The sequence below is a fragment of the Vipera ursinii genome (genome assembly GCF_947247035.1).
Source record: "Vipera ursinii genome assembly, chromosome: 2".
Taxonomy (NCBI): domain Eukaryota; kingdom Metazoa; phylum Chordata; class Lepidosauria; order Squamata; family Viperidae; genus Vipera; species Vipera ursinii.
In genome coordinates, this window is record NC_139513.1 from 153,665,136 (window position 1) to 153,686,808 (window position 21,673).

The 21,673-nt window shown below is 38.6% G+C and overlaps 1 protein-coding gene across 2 annotated transcripts; it reads right to left on the reverse strand.

Annotated features, from left to right (window-relative positions):
* Nucleotides 1-1,800: 1,800 nt before the first annotated feature.
* On the reverse strand, nucleotides 1,801-19,048 carry TAC3 (tachykinin precursor 3). Of its 2 annotated transcripts, XM_083356664.1 has the most exons (6): nucleotides 18,697-19,048; nucleotides 11,592-11,700; nucleotides 9,002-9,031; nucleotides 7,042-7,095; nucleotides 5,228-5,302; nucleotides 1,801-2,194 (listed from the first exon to the last, which is right to left on the reverse strand). In XM_083356664.1, exons 1-5 carry the CDS (start codon nucleotides 18,808-18,810, stop codon nucleotides 5,229-5,231), a joined length of 381 nt encoding a protein of 126 aa, XP_083212790.1. In that variant the 5' UTR covers nucleotides 18,811-19,048; the 3' UTR covers nucleotides 1,801-2,194; nucleotide 5,228. The 2 variants fall into 2 exon arrangements, with proteins under 2 accessions (XP_083212790.1, XP_083212791.1); XM_083356665.1 differs by lacking the exon at nucleotides 5,228-5,302.
* Between the last annotated feature and the right edge of the window lie 2,625 nt (nucleotides 19,049-21,673).

Genomic DNA, 21,673 nt, shown 5'->3' on the forward strand with positions numbered 1-21,673 from the left:
ATAGTCTTTCTTTTTATGACTTCAAATCAATCTTGAATTCTGGTAACCGCCTGGGAAAAGTCTTTGCAGTTTTCTTGGCAAGGTTTTTCAGAAGTGATCTGTCATTATCTTCCTCCTAGAGCTGAGAGAAAGTGACTGGCTCACAGGTCACCCAGCTGGCTTTGTGCCCAAGGCAGGACTAGAACTCATAGTCTCCTTAGTTTTAGCCTGGTGCCTTAACTATTATACCAAACTGGCTCTCTTTATTTCATTGATTGTTGATTAAGTTACCTGAGTTATACTAATTTTGGCATTTTAAATGACAAAGCACATTTACTTGGGATAAATTCCTCCACCCCAAAAAAAGCTTAATAAACATACTTGGAGCAGAGCAAGAGAAATTCATCTATGTTAATAGCAGAAATCAATTCTGCTTCTCTCCTATTGTTACATGCAGCCAGGAAAGCGTTGCTCACGGATTCTTCAGCATTCTTTGATTGTTCTGACAAATATCAATGGTATTTCAGGGAGTTTGAGGGGACTCGAGAAAGGAGTTTAAAGACACGTTTGCCTGTCATAAAATCCCCCATTTCCACTTTGAAAACCTTCCCAGTGTCCAAAAGGATTCTCTCTCCCCCCCCTGATTTAGTTAGAATTATAAATGGGAATGATTGCAGGTGGTCTCCAAAAAGCCTTCAGTCCCATTGCCATGCATGTTCCAAAAGTGGACTGAAAAAACTGGACACATCTGTTCTCTATCACCACATCTTCAGGTGGTAAGGAGTCTCCCCAAAGGCGATGCTAAGGAGTGGCAAACTTAGAAATATGGGTGTTACGTGCAAAGTCTCGCGGATTAACGATTTCTAGTTGTTTGGATTCTTGTTAAGAGCTTACCGAGAGCTTGGTCTGTCCAGTAAGACACATACACTTCTTTAGATGGGTAAATAGAAAAGGTAGATAGATCTCATTATACACAGTATAGAGGGTATGCCACTATTGTTTAGATACACCAAGTTTAGGCTTTCACTTTCTAAAATCATTGGGTTTGACAACTCTAATAAGCTGTGCGTAGAACTTTCCTTGTTGAGTTGAAAGTTCAACTAGCACAGGATATTGCCGCTGGCCTATATCTAGAACTATCTGGTGTAATGTTTTATACGTTTGTAAACTTGTAGTTCTGTATCCAACTTAGAAGAGCCAAATTTTGAAAGATGACTTTTTTGGAGAATTGCCCAGATCATCTATTATCAGACCTATATGCCTGCCTTATGCTATGTCAGCTCAATATTCCATCAAATCTAATTTAGTCCTTATTCTGTAAATCAGCAGTTTCCAAAGGTCTTAGGATTGTGGTAGGATGCTTTTGGACCATGTATGAATGTGGCCTTTTGTACATCCATGGCACAATGTCTTTGGAGATTCTCAGTCATCCAGGTCATGGTTGTCCCAAAGGTGCTTTTTCATGAGGCAACTGGACTTTCTTTGTTTTTCCTTAAAGATGCCTCACTTCAGTGAAGAAACTTCTTGAATGAGAAGCAAAACGTCTTCAAGGAAAAACAAAAGAAGTCCAGTTACCTCTTGAAAAAGCATCTTTGGGACATGTATGGCACAAACTGCCACAGGGCCAATGCAAAAATGTAACACAATCCTAAACCATGATCTCCCAAACAACAGCCAGATTTGGATATCTACTGTACGTTGTGCCAGTAACTTGTGCCATTTTGTAAATGTGTTGGTTTGCTGATTTTGTGAAAACAATGTCCCCCTCTCCAATAATGACAGCAGTCATCTGAAATATCAAAGAATGAGACAGACACAGTGGCAGGTCATAAGTAAAAACCCTGTTAATATAGAAGACTGAGGTGTTCTTAATCTGTGCCACAAAAGGACGCGCAGAAGGATGGTTTTACATGGAAGAGATTCTGCAAGATTCACATATGTATACAGGGGAAGAAAGCACCATGAGGACTAGGGATAATTGTCAAAATATTCAAACAGTGAACACTAAAGCATTACAATCAGTTATAGGCTGGAATTAGAGCATAATTAAGGAAAAGAACATGGGAGGAGCCTGGGACAAGATGAAGAAGCTCCATGGTACATCAAAGTTTCTGATTTGGCTGCAAGTGTACTGGGCTTTGGTGGATGAAATCTAATTGTGTTGGTTTCTTGCAGTCTTGCAGACTTTTTGCTTGTCCTCACTCTTGCATGAAACCTGTACAAGAAAAGATTAAGCAAAAACTACTAAGCTGAGTGCAATACACAGTGCAGTTGTCTGTTAAAAAAAACTTACGTCACAGAAGATTAGGTAGATAGGGATTCAACCAGATGGAAAGGTACTTTTGACATAATAATAAACCAGACCAAAGAGAACAAGGTTGCATTCACATATAAAGTTAAGACATTTAGGATGTTCAAAAAAAACCCACACCAAATTCAGTGCAAGAGTCATTTTGTGCATCAAACAGTCGTTTTGAGGTAGCCTGTGCCCAAATTGAAACATGTATGTTACAATTGTGTTGATCCATGCACAAATTGGAAAGGGAAGAGGATTGTATCTGAACAAAAATGTTTTGGAATTGGGAATGGTGAAAATGCTCAGAACATTAATGGTTGAGGGAAGATGCTGGGAAGATGGGAGCAGGCTGGTACCATATACTGCCCTGGAGCATAACAGCAGTGGTGATAGTGAAGGGAAGGGAATGCAATGGAAAAAAGAGATGGCAGGCATCCTGGGCCAAAATCCTGCACAAAAAACTGCTGAGGGGAAAGAGGGTGAGGTGTATCAGGTTGGCCAAACTCTCACCACTCCAGAATTTGTTTTGTCCCAAATCCAGAACTAAGGTCTACCTTTGAACTATCTACGTTCAGTTCTACCAAACAGTGTCTGCTCTGAAATAGTTCCTTAGAACTCACCTAACACAATTGTTACTGCAGGTTCTAGGTTATTTTCTGTTCTGCGCATACCTGTATAGGACAGGGTTTTTAAAATGATATTTTGTTGAACTAACACATAGGAAAACCTACTTGGTTTATTTATGACTGGAGAGTCGTAGGCATTTTTAGGATAAGGAGTACACCTGTCCTTTGAGTAGCACGCTAAGGCCAAAAGCAAAAACTTGGATGTGTCATGAGAAAAACTATATTGTTAATTTAATTTATCAGTGCTTATTAATAATGGGAATAATTATTTCTTGTATACTTAATAACTTTTAATTACTAACAACTGTGAGGTAACCTTGAAGAGTTTCCTGCGAGGATTTCAGGAAGATGCAGACTGCCTGGGCTGAAACTGCTGCTGTGTGCCAAGCTGTATTGGAGGAAGTTACACACTGGCAAAACTTTAAAAAAATAATAAAATACACAATGGTTTAGCATAATGTGCATACAGACTGAGCATAGCTACATGAAATTACAAGAAATAAATATGATAAATAAATCATTCCAGAGCACTATCTGGAATGATTGGCTTTGAAAGTTATTTACAAATAAAACCTAATTTGACCTAAACAGTACTTGAGAATAGGGAAATTTTGTTCATTTATGGATTTGATTTTATAGATACCAGCCTAAAAGATGTAGAGAGACCATTACTGGAAAGCAGCAAGTGTGATCATTTTAAATCATCTATGGGTTCCAAAATAATTTGATTTTCCTTTGTCTTAAAAATGCATCACAGGTATTTTAATTTGATGGATCTGAAGGAAAACACTGCCCCACAACTCTGTGTAATGTTAACTTGACATCAGCAAAGCTGAACTTACTACAAGATGAATTCATCATCACTGATGAAGCACTGCTAAATTTCCAAGGATATATTTTATCGGGGACTTAGACAAAGCAGATCAGATGTCTGCTTACAGTTCTAGTGAGAAATATCTGGGGTAGGCAACCTTGGCTCTTTTATGACTCGTGGACTTCCATTCCCAGAATTCCTGAGCCAGCTGGCTGAGGAATTCTGGGAGTGGAAGTCCACGAGTCATAAAAGAGCCAAGGTTGCCTACCCCTGATCTAAGAAATCATCTAAGACACATCAGTAGGAGTTACAGCCAACCATTTTCATCAGATGTAATATTTAACATCTCAGGGTTGAAACCATTGAGAATTGGTTAAGACTGTTTTTAGTTACATACATAAGGATCACTAGTAATGTTGATCAACTAATGCTTTAACAGTAAGCCAGAAACTGGTTTCCCAAAGGGCAAAGAAAATATTTTTACTTCAGTGCGTATTAAGTGCAGCTTGCAGAATATGATATACATTCCAGCAGGGAAGGAAATAGAAGAATGTGTGGGAAGAAAAAGTTGGGAAACCGCTAGAGAATGCAGCCTATACTTAATTTTACCTATTGATTTAAAACATTTATATAGCTGCCCATCTTATGACAAACTCTGGGTGGCTCCCAATCACAAATTATATAGACTGTATGTACGCTGTCCAAGTTGTCTTCCCCTGTTGACTGTTGGCTTCTGTTCCCCACTGTTACCTTTTAAAAAATTAAGTGACTTTTACAAAGACTCCATCAGTCTCTAACGCTTTCTCATTGAGCCTGAATAGCTTACCCCTGGAACCACTCATTGCTCAGGGAAGTATAAAGAGCATAGTAAACTGGCATTGGGTACAGTCCAAAAGTGAAGGTAAACTTTGACAGAAGAACAAGCATACAAATTTCACCCAAAACACATCTTCTAAATCCTGAGTGGTTAAGACTTACCCTATTTGGGTGACAAAAATCCAGATAATCGCTAGAAAGCAAAGAAGATGTAGAGAAAACTGCTTGAATGTGATGCTATCTTGTGGACATATGGATATTTGAAAGGCCACATCGGAATTAGACTTGTAATTTGACTCTAGGCAGAAACCATTAAGATATTTTACATTTTACAAATATTTTTATTTACAAATTTGCCTATTTCAGCTCTAGAGAATTCAACCGCCTCTAGACTTTGCTCGCTGGCAGGTTACTCACCAGACTTGCTGCATCCGCAGCGTTCATCTAACCTACCCTAAAAAAAAATGACGGGAGACCGCTAATATCACAGTCACACTCTGTTCATATCTGCTTCAACTTAAATCATACAAATATATGTAAGAAATTGTATGAATGCTTGTGTGTGCTTTTACCATATGTGAAGTTGTTTGCATATTTTAAATCTTGTAAAGAGTAAAAAATCTATAAAAACTGTTGCAAGAATTTCTCTTTTTACCCCATTTGAAAGTTTTGAGTTTTGACCCCCTCTTTCCTTACCTCATTCTGCACTTGGCGAGTACTTTACGTCACTCAAGCCAGCAAATCTTTCCTTACTGAGTTCCATGGAATTATCTAGAATTAAAGTATAAGGAAAGTTGGTTTCTAGCCAAAGCATTTAGCTCCCATTCGTTTGATGGAAACCCGATTCGATTTTTCCTATGGCTGACAAGAGGACACAAGCAAAGAGTTCTGTGCCTGATTGCTCAACTTTGGTAATAGGGAGAGGTAAAGTTAAATCAAGAAGGAAAATTCAAAGCTGAAGGAACAAGAAGGAAAAAAAAACACAGAATTAGGTTTGTCCTTTTCTAATGTCCAAAAATTGCCATGAAAGAAGGGGGAAAGAGAAGAGGCTTTTCTTCTTATAGTACAGCATAAAATGTAATCGAGAAAAGATGTAGGAATATCAAATTTCCATAATGATAACAGTAATCTTGTGGTGGTCGGCAGAGATAGCCATTCCTAATGAGGAGGACACCTAAATGATAAAAATATGCATCATGATATAACAATGCAGGCTTTATTTTTTTATGTTTGTACTGCATGTCACAAGTACATAAGGGGCAGAACTTGAATCACAATATTGCAACGCACTTTTCATTAGTTATGTCCCTTTCCCCTGCACTTAGAAGAGTTTGGGCAGATGAAAGTTTTAATATGAAAGTAACATAAAGTGATAGAATGCCTCATACTGGTTAACATTGTGTGTGTGTGTGTGTGTGTTTGTGTGTGTGTGTGTTTTGAGAAAAATAGTCGAACACCGGGATAATATGAAAAAACAACAACTGTTTAATAAACTTAGCTTTCGTCGGCTAACTGGCATTCCGATGAAAGCTAAGTTTATTAAACAGTTGTTTTTTTATATTATCCTGGTGTTCAACTGTTTTTCTCAACATGAATATATATATTCAAATTTCTTTTTTGCTGACAAAGAGTTAAATGGGAGACTAGAATAGCTATTACAAGCTTTTTAGCTCTCATCAGCTAGCCATACCCTTTATGGGATTCGAACCTGGGCAGCCTGCATAGTAGACAGCTGTATTAACTTCCAGGCCACAAACCAGTCTGACCAGGAAACACACACGCACACACACACACACACACACACACACACAAACAAGCACAGATATACATACATATACACATACATACATACACACACACACACACACACACATACACACAGGTGGTCTACTATACAGTATTTTATATAGTCTTTGGGTGAAATAAACATTACATTGTATTACATTAGTATTCCATCAAATCAATAGAAAATTAAATTTGGCAATTGAAGGGAGCTCCAGGTCTGTATGGAAATGCTAGCAGGGTTAGATATGCATTTGGGGACAAAGACAGTCCCTCCCTCTTTTCTGGAAGTATGTAATAGGGTACTGTTTACCTTCTTATGCCTCTTTTGAATTGTGATGTGACTCAGCAGCGTTTCTATTTCATTATTTAAATAACCACCACAAATACATGGATTTTCTTCTGATATTCTTCTGAATTTAATTTGGAATATAAGACAGGCTTTCTCACTAGATCAGATGAAAGGCCTGTCTGATCCAACTTCCTGTCCCTAAATGAGGACCGCAACCACTCCTCTGCTTATCAACAACCACCTCCACAGCTAGAGAAAGGACACAGATCAGGTGAGCAGGTAGAAGATATGCTGGGATTGCTTGTGTCTCACTTTTCACTTTGGACATTTGTGTGCCCAATCACACTTGGCCAATAAAGAATTCTGTTCCATTCTACTCTACTCACAAAGGACCCTTAAGGAAGTGTATGCATCCTCAGTTCACAAACACACCTACCTGGCTCTATGGTCCTTTTGCCCATCAGTCCAACGAAGAAATCATGCATGTCTCCTATGGAAATATTAAGTTTATTAGACCAAACAGTTTTCAACCAACTGGGAAAAAAGCAACAGTCTTGAGTTAATGTAGCCCTTGTAAATCATCTGCTAGGCTTATTTACTGCATTCTGAATTTCAGAGATAATTCTGAATATGGCACGATGGTAATAACTGCATGTTTGTATATAACAGTCCACTTTTATCTATATTAAATAAGTTTCTAGAATGGGCTGTTGATTAACAAAGTAGAATATTTCATTGCAAAGTATTGGGGATGAATGTAAGTGTCGCTCAGAGACACCATCTGAATCATTTTTGGCTCATGGCTTGTTACTATCCTATCTTAGCTTCTGTGGTAATTCAGTCAATAAAATAACTAACTGAAAGCAGATTATTTCAATCATTCAATAAAAAAGAGTTGTTTCATGTTGGGGTGATTAATTTTGTTTTTAATACTGTAAACCTAAACATTTGAAGAGGCAAATAAACTGAATGGAACTCAATGTAACTTAATAATAGAACAACAATAGAACAATCCTTTGTCCTGGTTGGTACATTCTGATGTCAAAATCCCTTGACTTATCCAGGAGCCATGCTGGCTACAGCTATTCTCAGTCATGTTTTTCTATCTCCTTTCCTGAACATCTTCACATTTTACATAATATTAGAGATGTAGCTGGGGAGACAAAGGATCCAAAGGGAGATTTGTAATTCTACTCGATGTGAAAGTTACTTTTAGTCCCATAATCCACACATTTCTTAGAAAAAGTCAGTTCAAATATTAATGTTAATTTTTAGGGGGGGTGGAAATATTTTTCCCAAACATTTTTTCATACTTTTCATAGTAAAATTCAGATCTATGTACACTCAGTAGATATCCTATGTAATTTTTTTTCTTAAGATATGCATTTTTGTATGTGTACATTAAATTGTGACATACAGGTACAAAAACTTCTAGCAAAAATGGATTTTGCTATGCAGACAAGTCTTTTTCGTATACTGGAAAATCAGAAATGTATTTAATGATCTAAAAAATCTCTCTGAACTAAAGCTTACTACGCAGACTTAATGTCTTCATTTTCCAACCTTGTATCTTATTCTCTATATCAGGGCTTTTCAACCTTTTCAACCATTGTACCACTTTTAGAATATGGCAACATCCGAGTACCACCACTCCAGCCATCTCTTGCTTAGGCTTGTGCGGTGCTGCCATCTCTTGCTTAGGCTTATGTGGTGCTGCCACCGGTTCAGCTCATTCCCCTCCCCCACTACCACTTTTCTAGGATGGTCGTGTACCACCTTCCAGGTGCCAATGTACCACAGGTGGTACCCGTACCACTGGTTGAAAAGCCCTGATCTATATTATCCTCCATTGGACCTAACTAAGAACTAGAATAAAATTCTTGAATCTGTCATTCTCAGACTTGAATTCTCCACTAGAACTGTAATGTGGTTGGAAATCCTAACCTCAATGAACAACCATGGTAAATGCTAAATTTAAAAGGGAAACAGGTGAAACAAAAATTCCCTAAACTCAGAGCTGGCTGCAGATAGCACAAAGCTGGTTAGTTTTGAAAGAGTAGGAATGCATTTAAAATAGTGCCAAAATGATTTTCTCTTCAATTCTAATGTCTATAGAGATTCTCAGTCATCCAGGTCATGGTTGTTCCAAAGGTACTTTTTCAAGAGGCAACTGGACTTTCTTTGGATTCAAACTGAACAAGAGAATCCAGTTGCCTCTTGGAAAAGCACTTTGGGACTTCAGTTCAAATGTGCCTTCACCTTACAACTACATGGCTGAAGTTATCCTTCCACCTTATCCTTTCCAGTGATGGACCTGTACTACTAAAGTTTATTCCGTCAGTGACTGAAACATAGAGAAAGCAGTGCTGATTGCAGAGATCAACTGATTAACTTACGTTTCTGGGAAGAGGCAAGGGTCTGGGGATCTGAAAACAAATACAAAGCAGAAGGCTCAAATGCACCAAAACCCTAACTCTAACCATATCCCATTTTAATGAAGAATGGAGCATAGATACACACTGCAATTTATCATGAAAATACATCTGTCATGGTTCCGATTAAAAAGACACATCAAAGAGTACTGCATGATTATTTATTCTAAAAAGTCTATAATGAGCAGAAATGGAGCATCGGCACTCATTGATGGATGCCAGAATCTGAATTCTCCTCCCCACTACACACAGAATTTCCCTCCCCTATTTACACGTCATGAATTACATTTACCAATTAATTCAACACAGAAGTCTCACTTCCCCTCCAGCCACCCCTTATCTTGTCAAAACATCCAGTTGCATTCCACCCACGTTTTTGTGATTCAAAGCAAAAGGCTGCCTCCTATATTGTCAGTGCAAAAACGTGTCAATGTTTGCAGCATTGACAATATCACTACGTTTGGGTTTTCTGTTTAAAAATCCATGCCTCCTCCAATCATCAAAATCTAATATGGATAGATTTTTTTATAAGTTAAGTTATAAGTTAAGTTTATAAGTTATACATGTAACTACAAACTTAATGCACACACAACCATAGAAAGACATGCAGTCTCCTTCTGTCATTTATACATTTTCTCTTTCTCTCTCTGCTGTTCCTTTCTCCAACATTTTTAATTCCCAAACTCTGTTCCCATTCTAAATCATTTCACTTCTACTCTCCATTTTCTTATTTCACTTACTACTTTTGAACAGATGGAGTTAACAAAATTTATCTAATCTCAAACTACACTTAGCTTCTTTAAGATAGAAGAAACAGTTTTTAAAGTAAACCCAGTTCTTGGAGTACATGACGTACAGTTGAAAAACAAGTCCATTTTTAACCCCTCCTGAGTTAAAATGTACAGGTAGTCTTCGACTTACAGCCACAATTGAGCCCAAAATTTCTGTTGCTAAGCAAGGCAGTTATTAGAATAGAAATAGAATAACAACTTTATTGTCACTTTGAATGTACACTAATCGGCATACATTAAAATGAAATTTCATTGCATTCAGCTCTCAGAGGGTCACCACCTCCAATATACACTACATAAATATGACAAAAATAAATAAATACATACAGAATTATGCAGATACCCACATATATCATCTGACACTGAGAATCAACAGTCTAGTTCGGGTTATGTATACATGTGCATTGAGAGAAAAACGAATCTTACGAGTTTGACAGACGGATGTCATAGGGAACAAAGCTATTACAGAATCGGGTAGTCCTGCTAGAAATACTTCAAAACCTCCTCCCAGAGGGGAGCAACAGAAACAGACCGTGAAGTGGGTGTGTGGGGTCTCTAACAATGCTTTGAGCCCTAAGCACATAATGAATACCAAGGAGCATCCTGAATACCAGGGAGCGAGCTTCCTATGATCTTCTCGGCTGTCCTTACCATTCTCTGTATGGACTTTCTATCTGCTGCCACCAAACCAGACAGTGATGCAGTTTGTTACAATTCTCTCAATCGTGCCTCTGTAAAAAGCAGCCAGGACAGAAGGAGAAAGATGTGCTCTCCTCATCTGACGCAGGAAATGCACGCTTCACTAAGGATGACGTGTGGAGAGACCAATTCAGATTGTTAGTTATTGGGTTTTGTTCCATTTTATTACCTTTGTTGCCACAGTTGGGAAGCTACAAAAGGTGATTGACTGATCCTGGGACAGTGCAACTGTTATAAATACATCCCCGTTGCCAAGCACCTGAATGTCGATCACATGACCATGGGGCTACTGCAGCGGTCATTAAGTGTGAAGACCAGTCATTAGTCACTTTTTTCAGTGCTGCTGTAACTTCGGTCACTAAACAAATGGTTGTAAGTCAAGGACTACCTGTACTATTATATACACATTATGTATATTTAAAGTTGCAGAGAATAACCTTATTAAACCTTTAAAAGTAATGCGATTTGTTTGTCAAATTACTAGTATGGTGGACACTAAGCCTTTAGAAATAATGATTCCTTTTCTACACATTTGACTCTTTATGTATCTATTATATTTTATCATTTTTCTCCCTGTTTTTTGTATTATAGCCCCTTGTATATGTAAACTGTTCATCAATCTATGACTTCAGCATGAATATATTGAAATAAATGAGTTGTAAATTTGAGGGATTAAAATGTTGACACTATTAAGACAACAAAAGGAATTTTATTATCTTGTTATACACATTGCATTTTGTAGTGTTAGAAATATTCACAAATCCTTTGCGGAATTCTCCCGTCTCAGAGAAAATTAATACCATTGTAACCTGTTTCTACTGTGACTTGTTGAATGCCTAGCTGTACATTTTTGTGTTTCACTGAAAATCTCTCCCTCATTTAATCTGAGGGTATGAAGGAAGCAAATACTCTCATTCCATTCAAAAACATGTACAGGCTATCTTGTTGCTGAATATTAGATGCTATTATAAGGCTGACTTGACACTCAAAACATAGACAAAAACCTTTCAACTTATCAAACATTCTTGAGTTGTTTTGGGGCTGTTTTCTTAGTGATTACTTACTGATTTCTTCTTTGCCTGACAGCCTCAGCAGTGCCTCATAGGATATCCCTTGGCCACCATACAATCGTCGGAGCAAGGATAGTGGCAGCTTATAGAGATTTGGGTTCATCTGTTGAAATGAAAAACCAACACGATATCAAAATTGATGTTAGCAATACATAAACTAGTATTTTCCCCGTTCTCAACATTCTATTTCCATCTTGATCCCATCTCTTAGGCACAACCCTTTTCAAGTATTTTCAAAGTATAATTCCTCATAATCTGTACCGTGCAGGTAGCAAAATCATAGTTGAAAATGCCTACTGCAACCTCTCAGCTCTTTCTTATTTGAAGCTCAGTCCAACAAAGGGCAAAACCAAAAATTTTAAAGGCTATCTTGCTTCATTTGTTGAGCAGAATAAATATATAGTAAACTTCATTAATCCAATATGTAGTTGCTAAATAAACAACCCTATCCTCATTCCAAGAAATTACAGGATTCTTGTCTTCACTTCAGGTTGCTGGTTGTTAACTTCAAAGCCCTACATGCCTTAGGACCAGGTTACCTGAAAGACTATCTTTTCCCAGTTGCATCTCCCCAACCCACTAGAGTATGGAGGCAAGTAATGTCATGAATCCCCTCTCCTAAGGAGGTCTGTCTAGCTGGCCAAGAAGAAGGGCCTTCTCTATGATGGCTCCCTCCCTGTGGAACATCCACCCCACAGTTAAATTGCCCCCCACTTCAACACTCTTTCGTAAGGCCCTAAAGCAGGGGACCCCAACCCCTGGTCCGTGCACCAACACCGATCCACAGCATGTCAAAAACCGGCCTGCACAAACAAGCAAAGCCCCATTCGCTGGATGCAGGCAGCACACAACACCCATGCCTCCTCTAGTCCGTGGAAAACCCTCTCTCCACAGAAACAGTCCCTGGGGCCCAAAAAGTCGGGGGGCTCTGCCCTAAATGATCTGGTTTTGCCAACAGGCCTGGGGATCCCAGAGTGGGATGGAGCCCATCAAATGGCTCATTTGATTGTTGGGGAAGAGGTATTACTTTTTGTTTTTGTATTGGGCTTTTATCCTTATAAGCCACCCAGTCACTGAGAGTGAGATTGACGGCCATATAAATTTTCTTAACTAAATAGGCTTCTCTCCAGCCTATTCCCCAAAATTTTCTAACATTCAAATTTTCTGAATGTTTCTTATCCCTGAAGGAAAGGTATGAAATGATACCACCACATTTCCCATTAAGATTTATTGGTTTGATCTTGATCTTTATAAAAAGGGCTTTGTTTCCACTCCACTCCTTAAGTTTTGTCACAGCTTGTATAGCTTGTACACATTTTTATGTCTCGCTTTGATTGATCCTCAAAATAATACTACCCACAATGGATTTTGGATACCAGATGATGAATTGCATTTTGTTTGCAAATGTTCAAATCCCCAAGAAAACATGGCCTTCCCTACAGTTGAATTTCTTCAGACATGTTGAAATTTCTAATTCGTCACCACAAACTAACAAAAGGTTGGGGATGAAAGATATTTAGTGCAACACTCTTAGAAGGTACCCGTTTTGGAGAAATCGTCTTGGATTAGATGACAATTCCACTCCCCCAAAACAGCCAGAATCCCCATAGCGATAAATCACTGCTATTGTCATTCTAAAGACCTTACTGTTACCTCACATCCTGGAGAACCATGTGTTGAACTATGGGGAAAATGTTTCAGAAACAATAAGTAGCAAGAAAAGCTATGAGATTCTTCAACAGGTGTAGTGAGTCAGGAGATTGACCTTGATGGAGATATGCAGAGCCATCCTAGACAAAGGTGCTAAAGCATTTTTTTAAAACTCTAGGACAAAGAGTTAACATTTAGAAGCAGTTCAGGCAGAAGCCTCCCTAATTTACTGAACAAAAAGGAGGAGAATGTACAGCACAGTTAGATCTGTAATGTTCTGCTATTATAGCCAATTTCAATAAAAGTAGTTTTAGCCTTCCTGTGGAGATGATTTCCTGGTCCCTAGTAGGGTTGACGGCAAGTGCTACAAAAATCAAATTCCACACAAGTACTATGAATTGAAGATATAGCCACCATCATCATTTCTTTGCCCCAGGATAAAGATGGTCTGCTAGACATTTCCAGAGGACTTCACTTACATCCTGTATCTTTTTTAAAAAAAATATGTTTTATTAATTTTTTAACATAAACACCATAATATTTGGTAAACAGTGTGTTTACATTTAAGAAACGTTAACTAACAGTTGATTTCTATACTGTTGCAGAATCAAGAGACTCAAGACCCCAGAATCAAAAGAAGTTTGTTTTATTTTGCGCAAAAGGTTCAGAGCAAAAAGCAATATCAATGTCTGAACAAGTTCTCATGAAAAAGCAAGTACATATATAGTCTTCAAAAGTAGCAAAAAACAGAAATGTAACTTATGAGCATTGATTGGTTACTTGAATTACAGACCCCATCTCCCCTTGTCATACAGCCCCCAGCCCCCCTTGTTGCTATGCTGAATTTAGCTAAATATCTTGCAACCGTTCACTGATCGAGGTCACAGGTTCCTTGCAGAAGCACCTAAGTTTCCAGCACCATCTTTGTGGTTAGCTACAAACGAGACATATGTGGTTAGATGTAACTGAACTCTGTGCTTTGACTAAATAGGTGTGAGAGACAGATGAACTCATGGTTTGGCATTTTCCATTTCCTTGTTCTTTTCTAACTAATACACGCATTTTCTTTATGCCTCATTTTTATGTCCCGCCTCAATACTCTATAATCCACATAATAACTTTACTTGATTTCCAACTTACTTCCTGTATGCTATTCTCCACCCACAGCTCTGAAAGTTTTTTTTCTCTATCCCACTTCTAGATGCTCTGTGCAAGTGAGGGACAATAAGTTGATATACATGGGAGGGGTAACCTGAAATGACATGGTCCATGAGGGGAAACTGTGGGTCCCAATGATTTTGTCAGTCTTAGTGCAACTGGGAAACTACCCTTTATCTCTCTTAGAGGAAGACCAAAACCCAGGTTTCCACAGCCATTTTTTAAATTTCCAAGTGGGTTGATCACCTATCAATTGGTCAACCCAGACCAGACATGTCAAACACAAGGCCCGGGGGCCAGATCCGTCCCGTGAAGTGGTTTCATGCGGCCCACGAAGCCATCCTGGAAACAGTGAGGGAACGGCCCCCACTGCCTTGGCCCTGGCCCAGAGACCCTCCTTCTGCCAGAGACCCTCAGACCTGTCCCACTCCTGCCCGGGCCCCCATAGGCACCCTTGATGCGAACGATGTTAACCACGCCCACCCAGTAGGCCACGCCCACCCAGGCCACAACCACCCAGCCCGAGGGCAACTGCAATGCTGATGCAGCCCTCAATGAAATTGAGTTTGACACCCCTGACCTAGACAATTGACTGACTTGTCCCTGGATTTAATAGGAAGTGTAACAAAGTACTTCTCCCTTGTATTTCTGGCAGAAAACTCCCTTTCCAGTAGCTGCAGCTTCCAGAAGTTTTGGCTCCTCTCTTGTTCTCCTCACCGAATATTCTGAGAACAGAACACCAATTTCCACAGCTAACCCCCCACCTTCTCAAATTCCAGACCTACCGTAGAAAACTTCGTGTGAGTGTTAAGATTCTTCATCTATCTTTGACTGTGCTTTCTGAGAAGTAGCTACCAATATACTGACAATACCAGCTAAACAAGTAATGTCTCCAAACCCTAATGAAATCTCTCCCTTCGGATGCCAATTCAATTGTAATTCCAGGTAAGAGCAGATTTTCACTTAAAAAGCTGCCAATTACCGCTCCTTATACAATATGTTAATCAGCCTAGAAGAAGAAAAGAACACTACTTTAATTTGGTGGTGGCTGCTGTAAGTAAAGCAATTTGAGGGAGGGGACAGAGCAAACTGTATCCAAATTTCAAGAACATCCAAAAATAAGGAATTGCTTTAAGAGCGGTAAGGCTGTGGTAATTTGAGTCCTATTTTGGACTGCACAGAAATAACAAGAAGAGATTATGATGGCAGAGGACAGAAATGGATTTCCCAGAGCTTTTTATCCTCAACGGATCTAATTCAGAAGGGATTCGACAAAAGAAGCCATTTAAGACTCCTTGCAGGCCTTGCCCCCAAAAGCAAATTAAAATGCATAAAGCCCCTTTTTAAAACCGAAATGGGAGGAAGAGGGAAATTGTACCTCATCCTCTATTGAATGTCCTCTTTTTATATGTACGAATGAATGTCCCTTTTGTATCAGATTAGATTCTGGCCCACCTACAAGATGACAGTCTCCTTCTATAGATTTGGAAAGAGAAAGTTGATGTGAGTTTTATTTATTTATTTATGGGACTTATATGCCGCCCTATCTCCCGAAGGACTCAGGGCAGCTAACAACAACAAAAGCAACAATACAAAAGTTAAAAGAAATTAAATAAACAGCCCCAAAATAAATTAACTAAACAATTAAAAATTAAAACATTTTAAAAACCCATCATCAGTCCAGGTCAGCCTGATGAAAAAGGAAAGTTTTAGCTTATTCTGCCAGGAACTACTGTATTCAATAAATGCATGACAGGCCTTAAATGTGGTCTGTGAATGTTTAGAAGAGAGTGGTAATCCTTGACTTACAACAGTCTGTTTAGTGACTGTTAGAAGTTACAATGACACTGAAAAAGATAACTTAGACCATTTTTCATACATAATCATTGCAGCATCCCTAGTCATGTGATCAAAATTTGGATGCTTGGCAACTGGCATGTATTTATGATGGTTGGTGTGTTCTGGGGTCACGTGATCCCCTTCTGCAACCTTCTGGCAAGCAAAGTCAATGGGGAAGCCAGATTCACTGAACAACCATGTTACTGACTTAATAACTGCAGTGATTCACTTAACATTTGTGGCAAAAAAAGTAATAAAATGGGGCAAAACTCACTTAACAACTGTCTCACTTAGTAACAGAAATTTTGGGCGCAACTGTGGTCGTAAGTCGAGGACTACCTGTAGACTGCAGAAATTTCAGAATGGACTGCACCACCAGATTTTGCAGGATGGGAAGAGGCACATTTTTAAAAACGAAATCCCCTTGCTAAAATAAATATCAAAAAAGACATCCTAGAAAAAGAGGCTCCATTTGATGAGCTAGCTCTGTAGTTTGGTAAAGTTTGGTAAAGTGACATACAGGAGAAGCATTCCAAAGATGTGTGGAAAAAGTTCAGAGGGACTCAATGGAGCCAGTAATTAAAATATAGCTATGGACTGAGGAAGTACCAAGAAAAGGCAAACTTAGATAGTCTATTACCTGGTGGCATCAACACATTTGTGTTAATACATCTCAGTTAACTTAGTTCTGGACGAACAACAAGATTAACTATCTTGTCAATGAGGAACAAGATAGACACAACAATAAACCCATCATGTAAGACAGTTACATACAGGCTGTGAGAAAAAGTTTGGCACTGACGTTAAGGCATCAGGTTAGAAACTGGGAGAAGGTGAGTTCTAGTCCTGCCTTAATCACAAAGCCATCTGGGTGACCAGTCACTTTCTCTCAGCCCTAAAAAAGTGCCAATAGTAAGCTACTTCTGGAAACCCTTGCCAAGAAAACTGAAGGGACTTGTCCAGGCAGTCTCTGAGAATCAGACATAACTGAACAGAAGAAGAAAAAATACAAGTTATAAGCAACAAAAGCAATTGTTGTATCTCTTCTTATCCTATTCATACTCAAAGCTAACAGATTTACTTGCTATTCCATATTTTGTGTTTTGCACATTTGCATTCAGCCATGTCATCATTCCTTCCTGCTTAATGAAATAATCTTGCACTTTAAAATATTATTTAAATAAAAGTACATTGAAATTAAACAATATTGTAGCATAATTTTTAAAAAATCAAAAAGCCCTCTCCCAAAAAATTAGTGGTATTTTTTAAAAAATATCTCTGTGTGTGTTTGTGTGTGTGTGTGTAAAGGTAAAGGTTCCCCCACACATAGTCGTTTCCGGCTCTAGGAGCCAGTGCTCATCTCCGTTTCAAAGCCGAAGAGCCAGCGCTTGTCCGGGGACGTCTCCGTGGTCATGTGGCCGGCATGACTAGATACCAAAGGCGCAAGGAACGCTGTTACCTTCCCATCGTTGTGGTCCCTATTTTTCTACTTGCATTTTATGTGCTTTTGAACTGCTAGGTTGGCAGAAGCTGGGACGAGTAACAGGCGCTCACTCTGCTATGCGGCACTCGGGATTTGACCCGCCAAACTGCCGACCTGATCGACAAGCTCAGCGTCCTAACTCACTGAGCCACTGCGTCCCTCTTTCAAATACAATACAGGCAGCCAATTACTAGAGTTGAGAGTATTTACTGCAAGAGGATGGAAGGATGATTGAGAATATGATGATGAGGGCTGTTATTATTTAAAAACTTAAAGTGGTCCTCACAAGAGGAAGCTATCATCAGGGGGCATGGTTTTGTGTGCTACCTGCATCCCAAGGATGCTTGTTTGCCCAGCTCGTCCCTGGTCTGTGTTTGTGTGTGTGTGTGTGTGTGTGTGTGTGTATACTATTTCTTAGCTTGAAATTAGCCATTGTGCTAATTTCTCCCAGTACTATTTCCTACAGCTTTAAGTACCATTGATCCAAAGATGTTTCTGCTTCCTCAAGAATTCCTACTCAACATCCTGAACAAATACCTTAAGTTTGGGGGGAAATGCCAAAATCAGCCCCAAACTGGCAATTTCAGACACTGGGGAGGGGGAGAGATTTGGGGGTGTTGGATAATGTAATCTTGTGATTCACTTAACTCCTGCTTAACAACCACGGCAACCATGGCAAAAAAAAAGTTGCAAAACTGGGCACAACTCACTTAACAACTGCCTTGCTTAGCAACAGAAATTCCAGTCCCAACTGTGATCATAGGTCAAGGAATATAGGTATGCCTTTCTCCATTTGCAGACAAGTTCTATAGTCCCTCTGAGACATCCTCCCTAAATATGCCAGTACGATTTTATACATAGATTTAAAGCAGAGGGAGCACAGGAAGGTGTGTGTGGGGGGGTGTAGCTGTGTGTGTTCTTTAGCAAACTGCCACACTATATATTCAATAACATTTCAGTTTGCCTCACCTTTGTTTGGACTCCGCTGGGCATCTGTTGCTCCAAAGACTCAATACAGTAACCACGACGTAGTTTTGCCACTAGTAAGGACAGCAGCACTGTCAGCACAAGGGAAGACTTCATTGTGGATTGTTGTTGTTGTTTTTCCCTGAGGGAGAAAAAGCTTGGAAAGGGGGGAAAAACATAATTAAGGGGTGCAGGGGAATTCAGAAATAGATAGCGTGGGTGGGTGGGTGGGTGGGGAAGTCAGCATAGGAAAGAAAACTGTCAGGTGCAAAGAAATATAAACCATTCCATCTTTTGTGATGGTATAAAATGAAGCTATTATTTTCATTTTTAGGAAATTTGTCTTCTATTATTAGATTTCAACTACAGAACAGAACTTACTTTCTGAAAATAGGAAAGCAAATTCTAAGTATTAAGAAAATGTACTTCCATTCTGTATTTGGTGAACATGTTCATTAAATGTACATCAGTGAACACACATATTTTTAAAAGTGAATATTCTGGGGTTTACACTTACCTTTCAGTACTTCTATAAATGCAGCAAATTAAAATAAATGTTTTTGCTTTTTCTTCTAAGTTCAAGGTTTGGCTTTGTTTTGGTTGTTTTAGTTCCACTCTTCATTTTTAATCAGCTATATTCATCTAAAGATGACTTCTTTTTCTTTATTTATAAATTAATTTAAGTAGTTCTAGTCAGTGCTTATTCTGGATCGTATCGTGTGACACACAACCCAGAAGGAAAATTGCCATTTCAAAAAAGTCTTTGATGTTTAAGTTCAATATTTCAAAACCTGGGATAATTATGCCATTAAAATCCACATAAATAATTAAGTCTACATTTCTAGGTACACATATCAATGACCCAGGTTATCCCAATTTACCTGTTGTCTGTGTAGCATATAAATACTAACACATACCTTAACATTCTCCTGATTTCAGCCTTAGTATTTGAATTTCATCTTTATAATAATTTCCAGAATTAATTTCTTCTATTTTCATGTCAAGATAAACTAACATTAGACTCATTAGACTCCCTTTAGCAGAATATTTTGCCTTATTCTCTTGCAAAGACTCCTGCTATTGTGCTGGAATATGATATCTGATAGTCTCTGGTCCCTTTTTTAAAAAAATATTTGCATCATCCTCTAGCCATTTCATATATTTTATTACATTTGAGTTTTAAAACTGAATATCTTTGTAAACAATTATTTTTAACCCCAGGGATATTTGGTGTAAACTTGCATGTTGCATCCTATGCTTCCTTAAAGGACCTCAAGTTCGATTCTATTTCTGATTGCTTTGTATTGTGCACTTCTGCAGTATCTTGTAAACTCCTACACTTTTTATCTTCATTGCCTTATCCATCTGAACTGGCAATGGATTTTGTGGTGCTCTGTGAATCACTGGTTGTTCTAGATTATGTCCATTTATATAACTTCCTTCATGATCATTAACCGTGTTTACTGTATATTGCTTTGCCAGAGCTCTTTCTTTTGATAACACACGTTATTGGGAGATTTACTTCTGCATTAATTAGGCTTTTCACCAGCTGTGTTTTTCCACTATCCCTAGCTGGGTTGGTATGTTCAATATCCTCTACTTGTGGTCTCAGATCTTTGTATTTCCTACATTAATTCCAGTTGTTTTTATAAATTTCACTGTTTAATTTTGGAAGTTTCTTCTTAACCCTAACAAAAATGTATTTAACATACCCTTTTTCTTCATCACCTAAAATAGCTATTGCTGTAGTTTCTGAAGTTATGATATTATTATTATGATAATAATAGTAGTAGTAGTAATCAGGGCTTTTTTTCTCATAGAACGCTCAGAACGGAGTTCCGGCACCTTTTTTGGATGGAACCTTGTAGGGTAGGCAAAGTGGGTTGTATGACATGTGTGAGTTCCGGCACCTTTTTCTTTTACAAAAAAAGCACTGGTAGTAATAGTAGTAGTAGTAGTAGTAGTAATTGGCCCCAGTGAGGCACTACCTTGATGTGGTTGTGGGGCTTGTGTACTCTGAGGAAGATGAGAGCTATGCCAGAGGTTCAACCATACTGGACAGATCTCATCAGAGGAGTCAGACAAAGAGTGTCTCTCCCATAAAAAATATGGTGAGACATAAATTTCAGAATGCCATACCGGCTCGGATGTCGCCCTGGTTAACAAGGTCCATGCTAGACGTTGGAGTCCCTGGATATCTAGTGAAAAATGGGTTACAGGACTGTTGGCTAAGCAACCAGGGCCAGCAGCTGCAGAACTACTGGAAGAAAAAGTGTTTACCTGTCGCAAATAAACAGTGATTAAAAACAAAGAAATAATGATCTGTTATTACAGATCAAGTCCAACAAGAAGAGGATATCTAAAACAAATGCACCAGTTCTGGACCATTGGCCATTAGTCAATTGCAAAAGGGGGTCTTACTAAGAACTGCTTCCATCCTGTGACAATATCTGTAATACCATAAAACATCCACATCTGCCTAGCCCAGGTCCTTGATAAGGACTCGATAGGTAAACAAAAATGCCAAATCCAGTCTGAACATCTGGCTGACTGTGTGATGATCAATAATAATTGCAGTAAAAAAGGAATTATTTAATTAATACAACAATTAGTTGTTAGGGGAAGGCAAAAATATGGGACAATAAAACTGTCTAGTGTAGGGTTAGTGTCCCTTAAAATCTAATGAACATAAACTGTATCTGCAAGGCCCTCATATCTGGAAATTATTGGTGCAATCAAAGCAAACCTTGAGGCATTATAGAAGTATCATATGAGAACATGGGCAAGAGTATCTACCTTCTTAGAACTATAGGGGCAAAATCTCTGTGAATAAAGGGTCCTGTGAAATCTTCCCTCTAGTAAGTCTGATGAGAGAGCATCAAAATGGGCTCTAGAAAAGGACCATCTATATTTGCTTAGTGTTAAATTGTGCAAGTATCCCACAATGGAGGGCTTGTGACTGCCTAATAATTGGCGATAG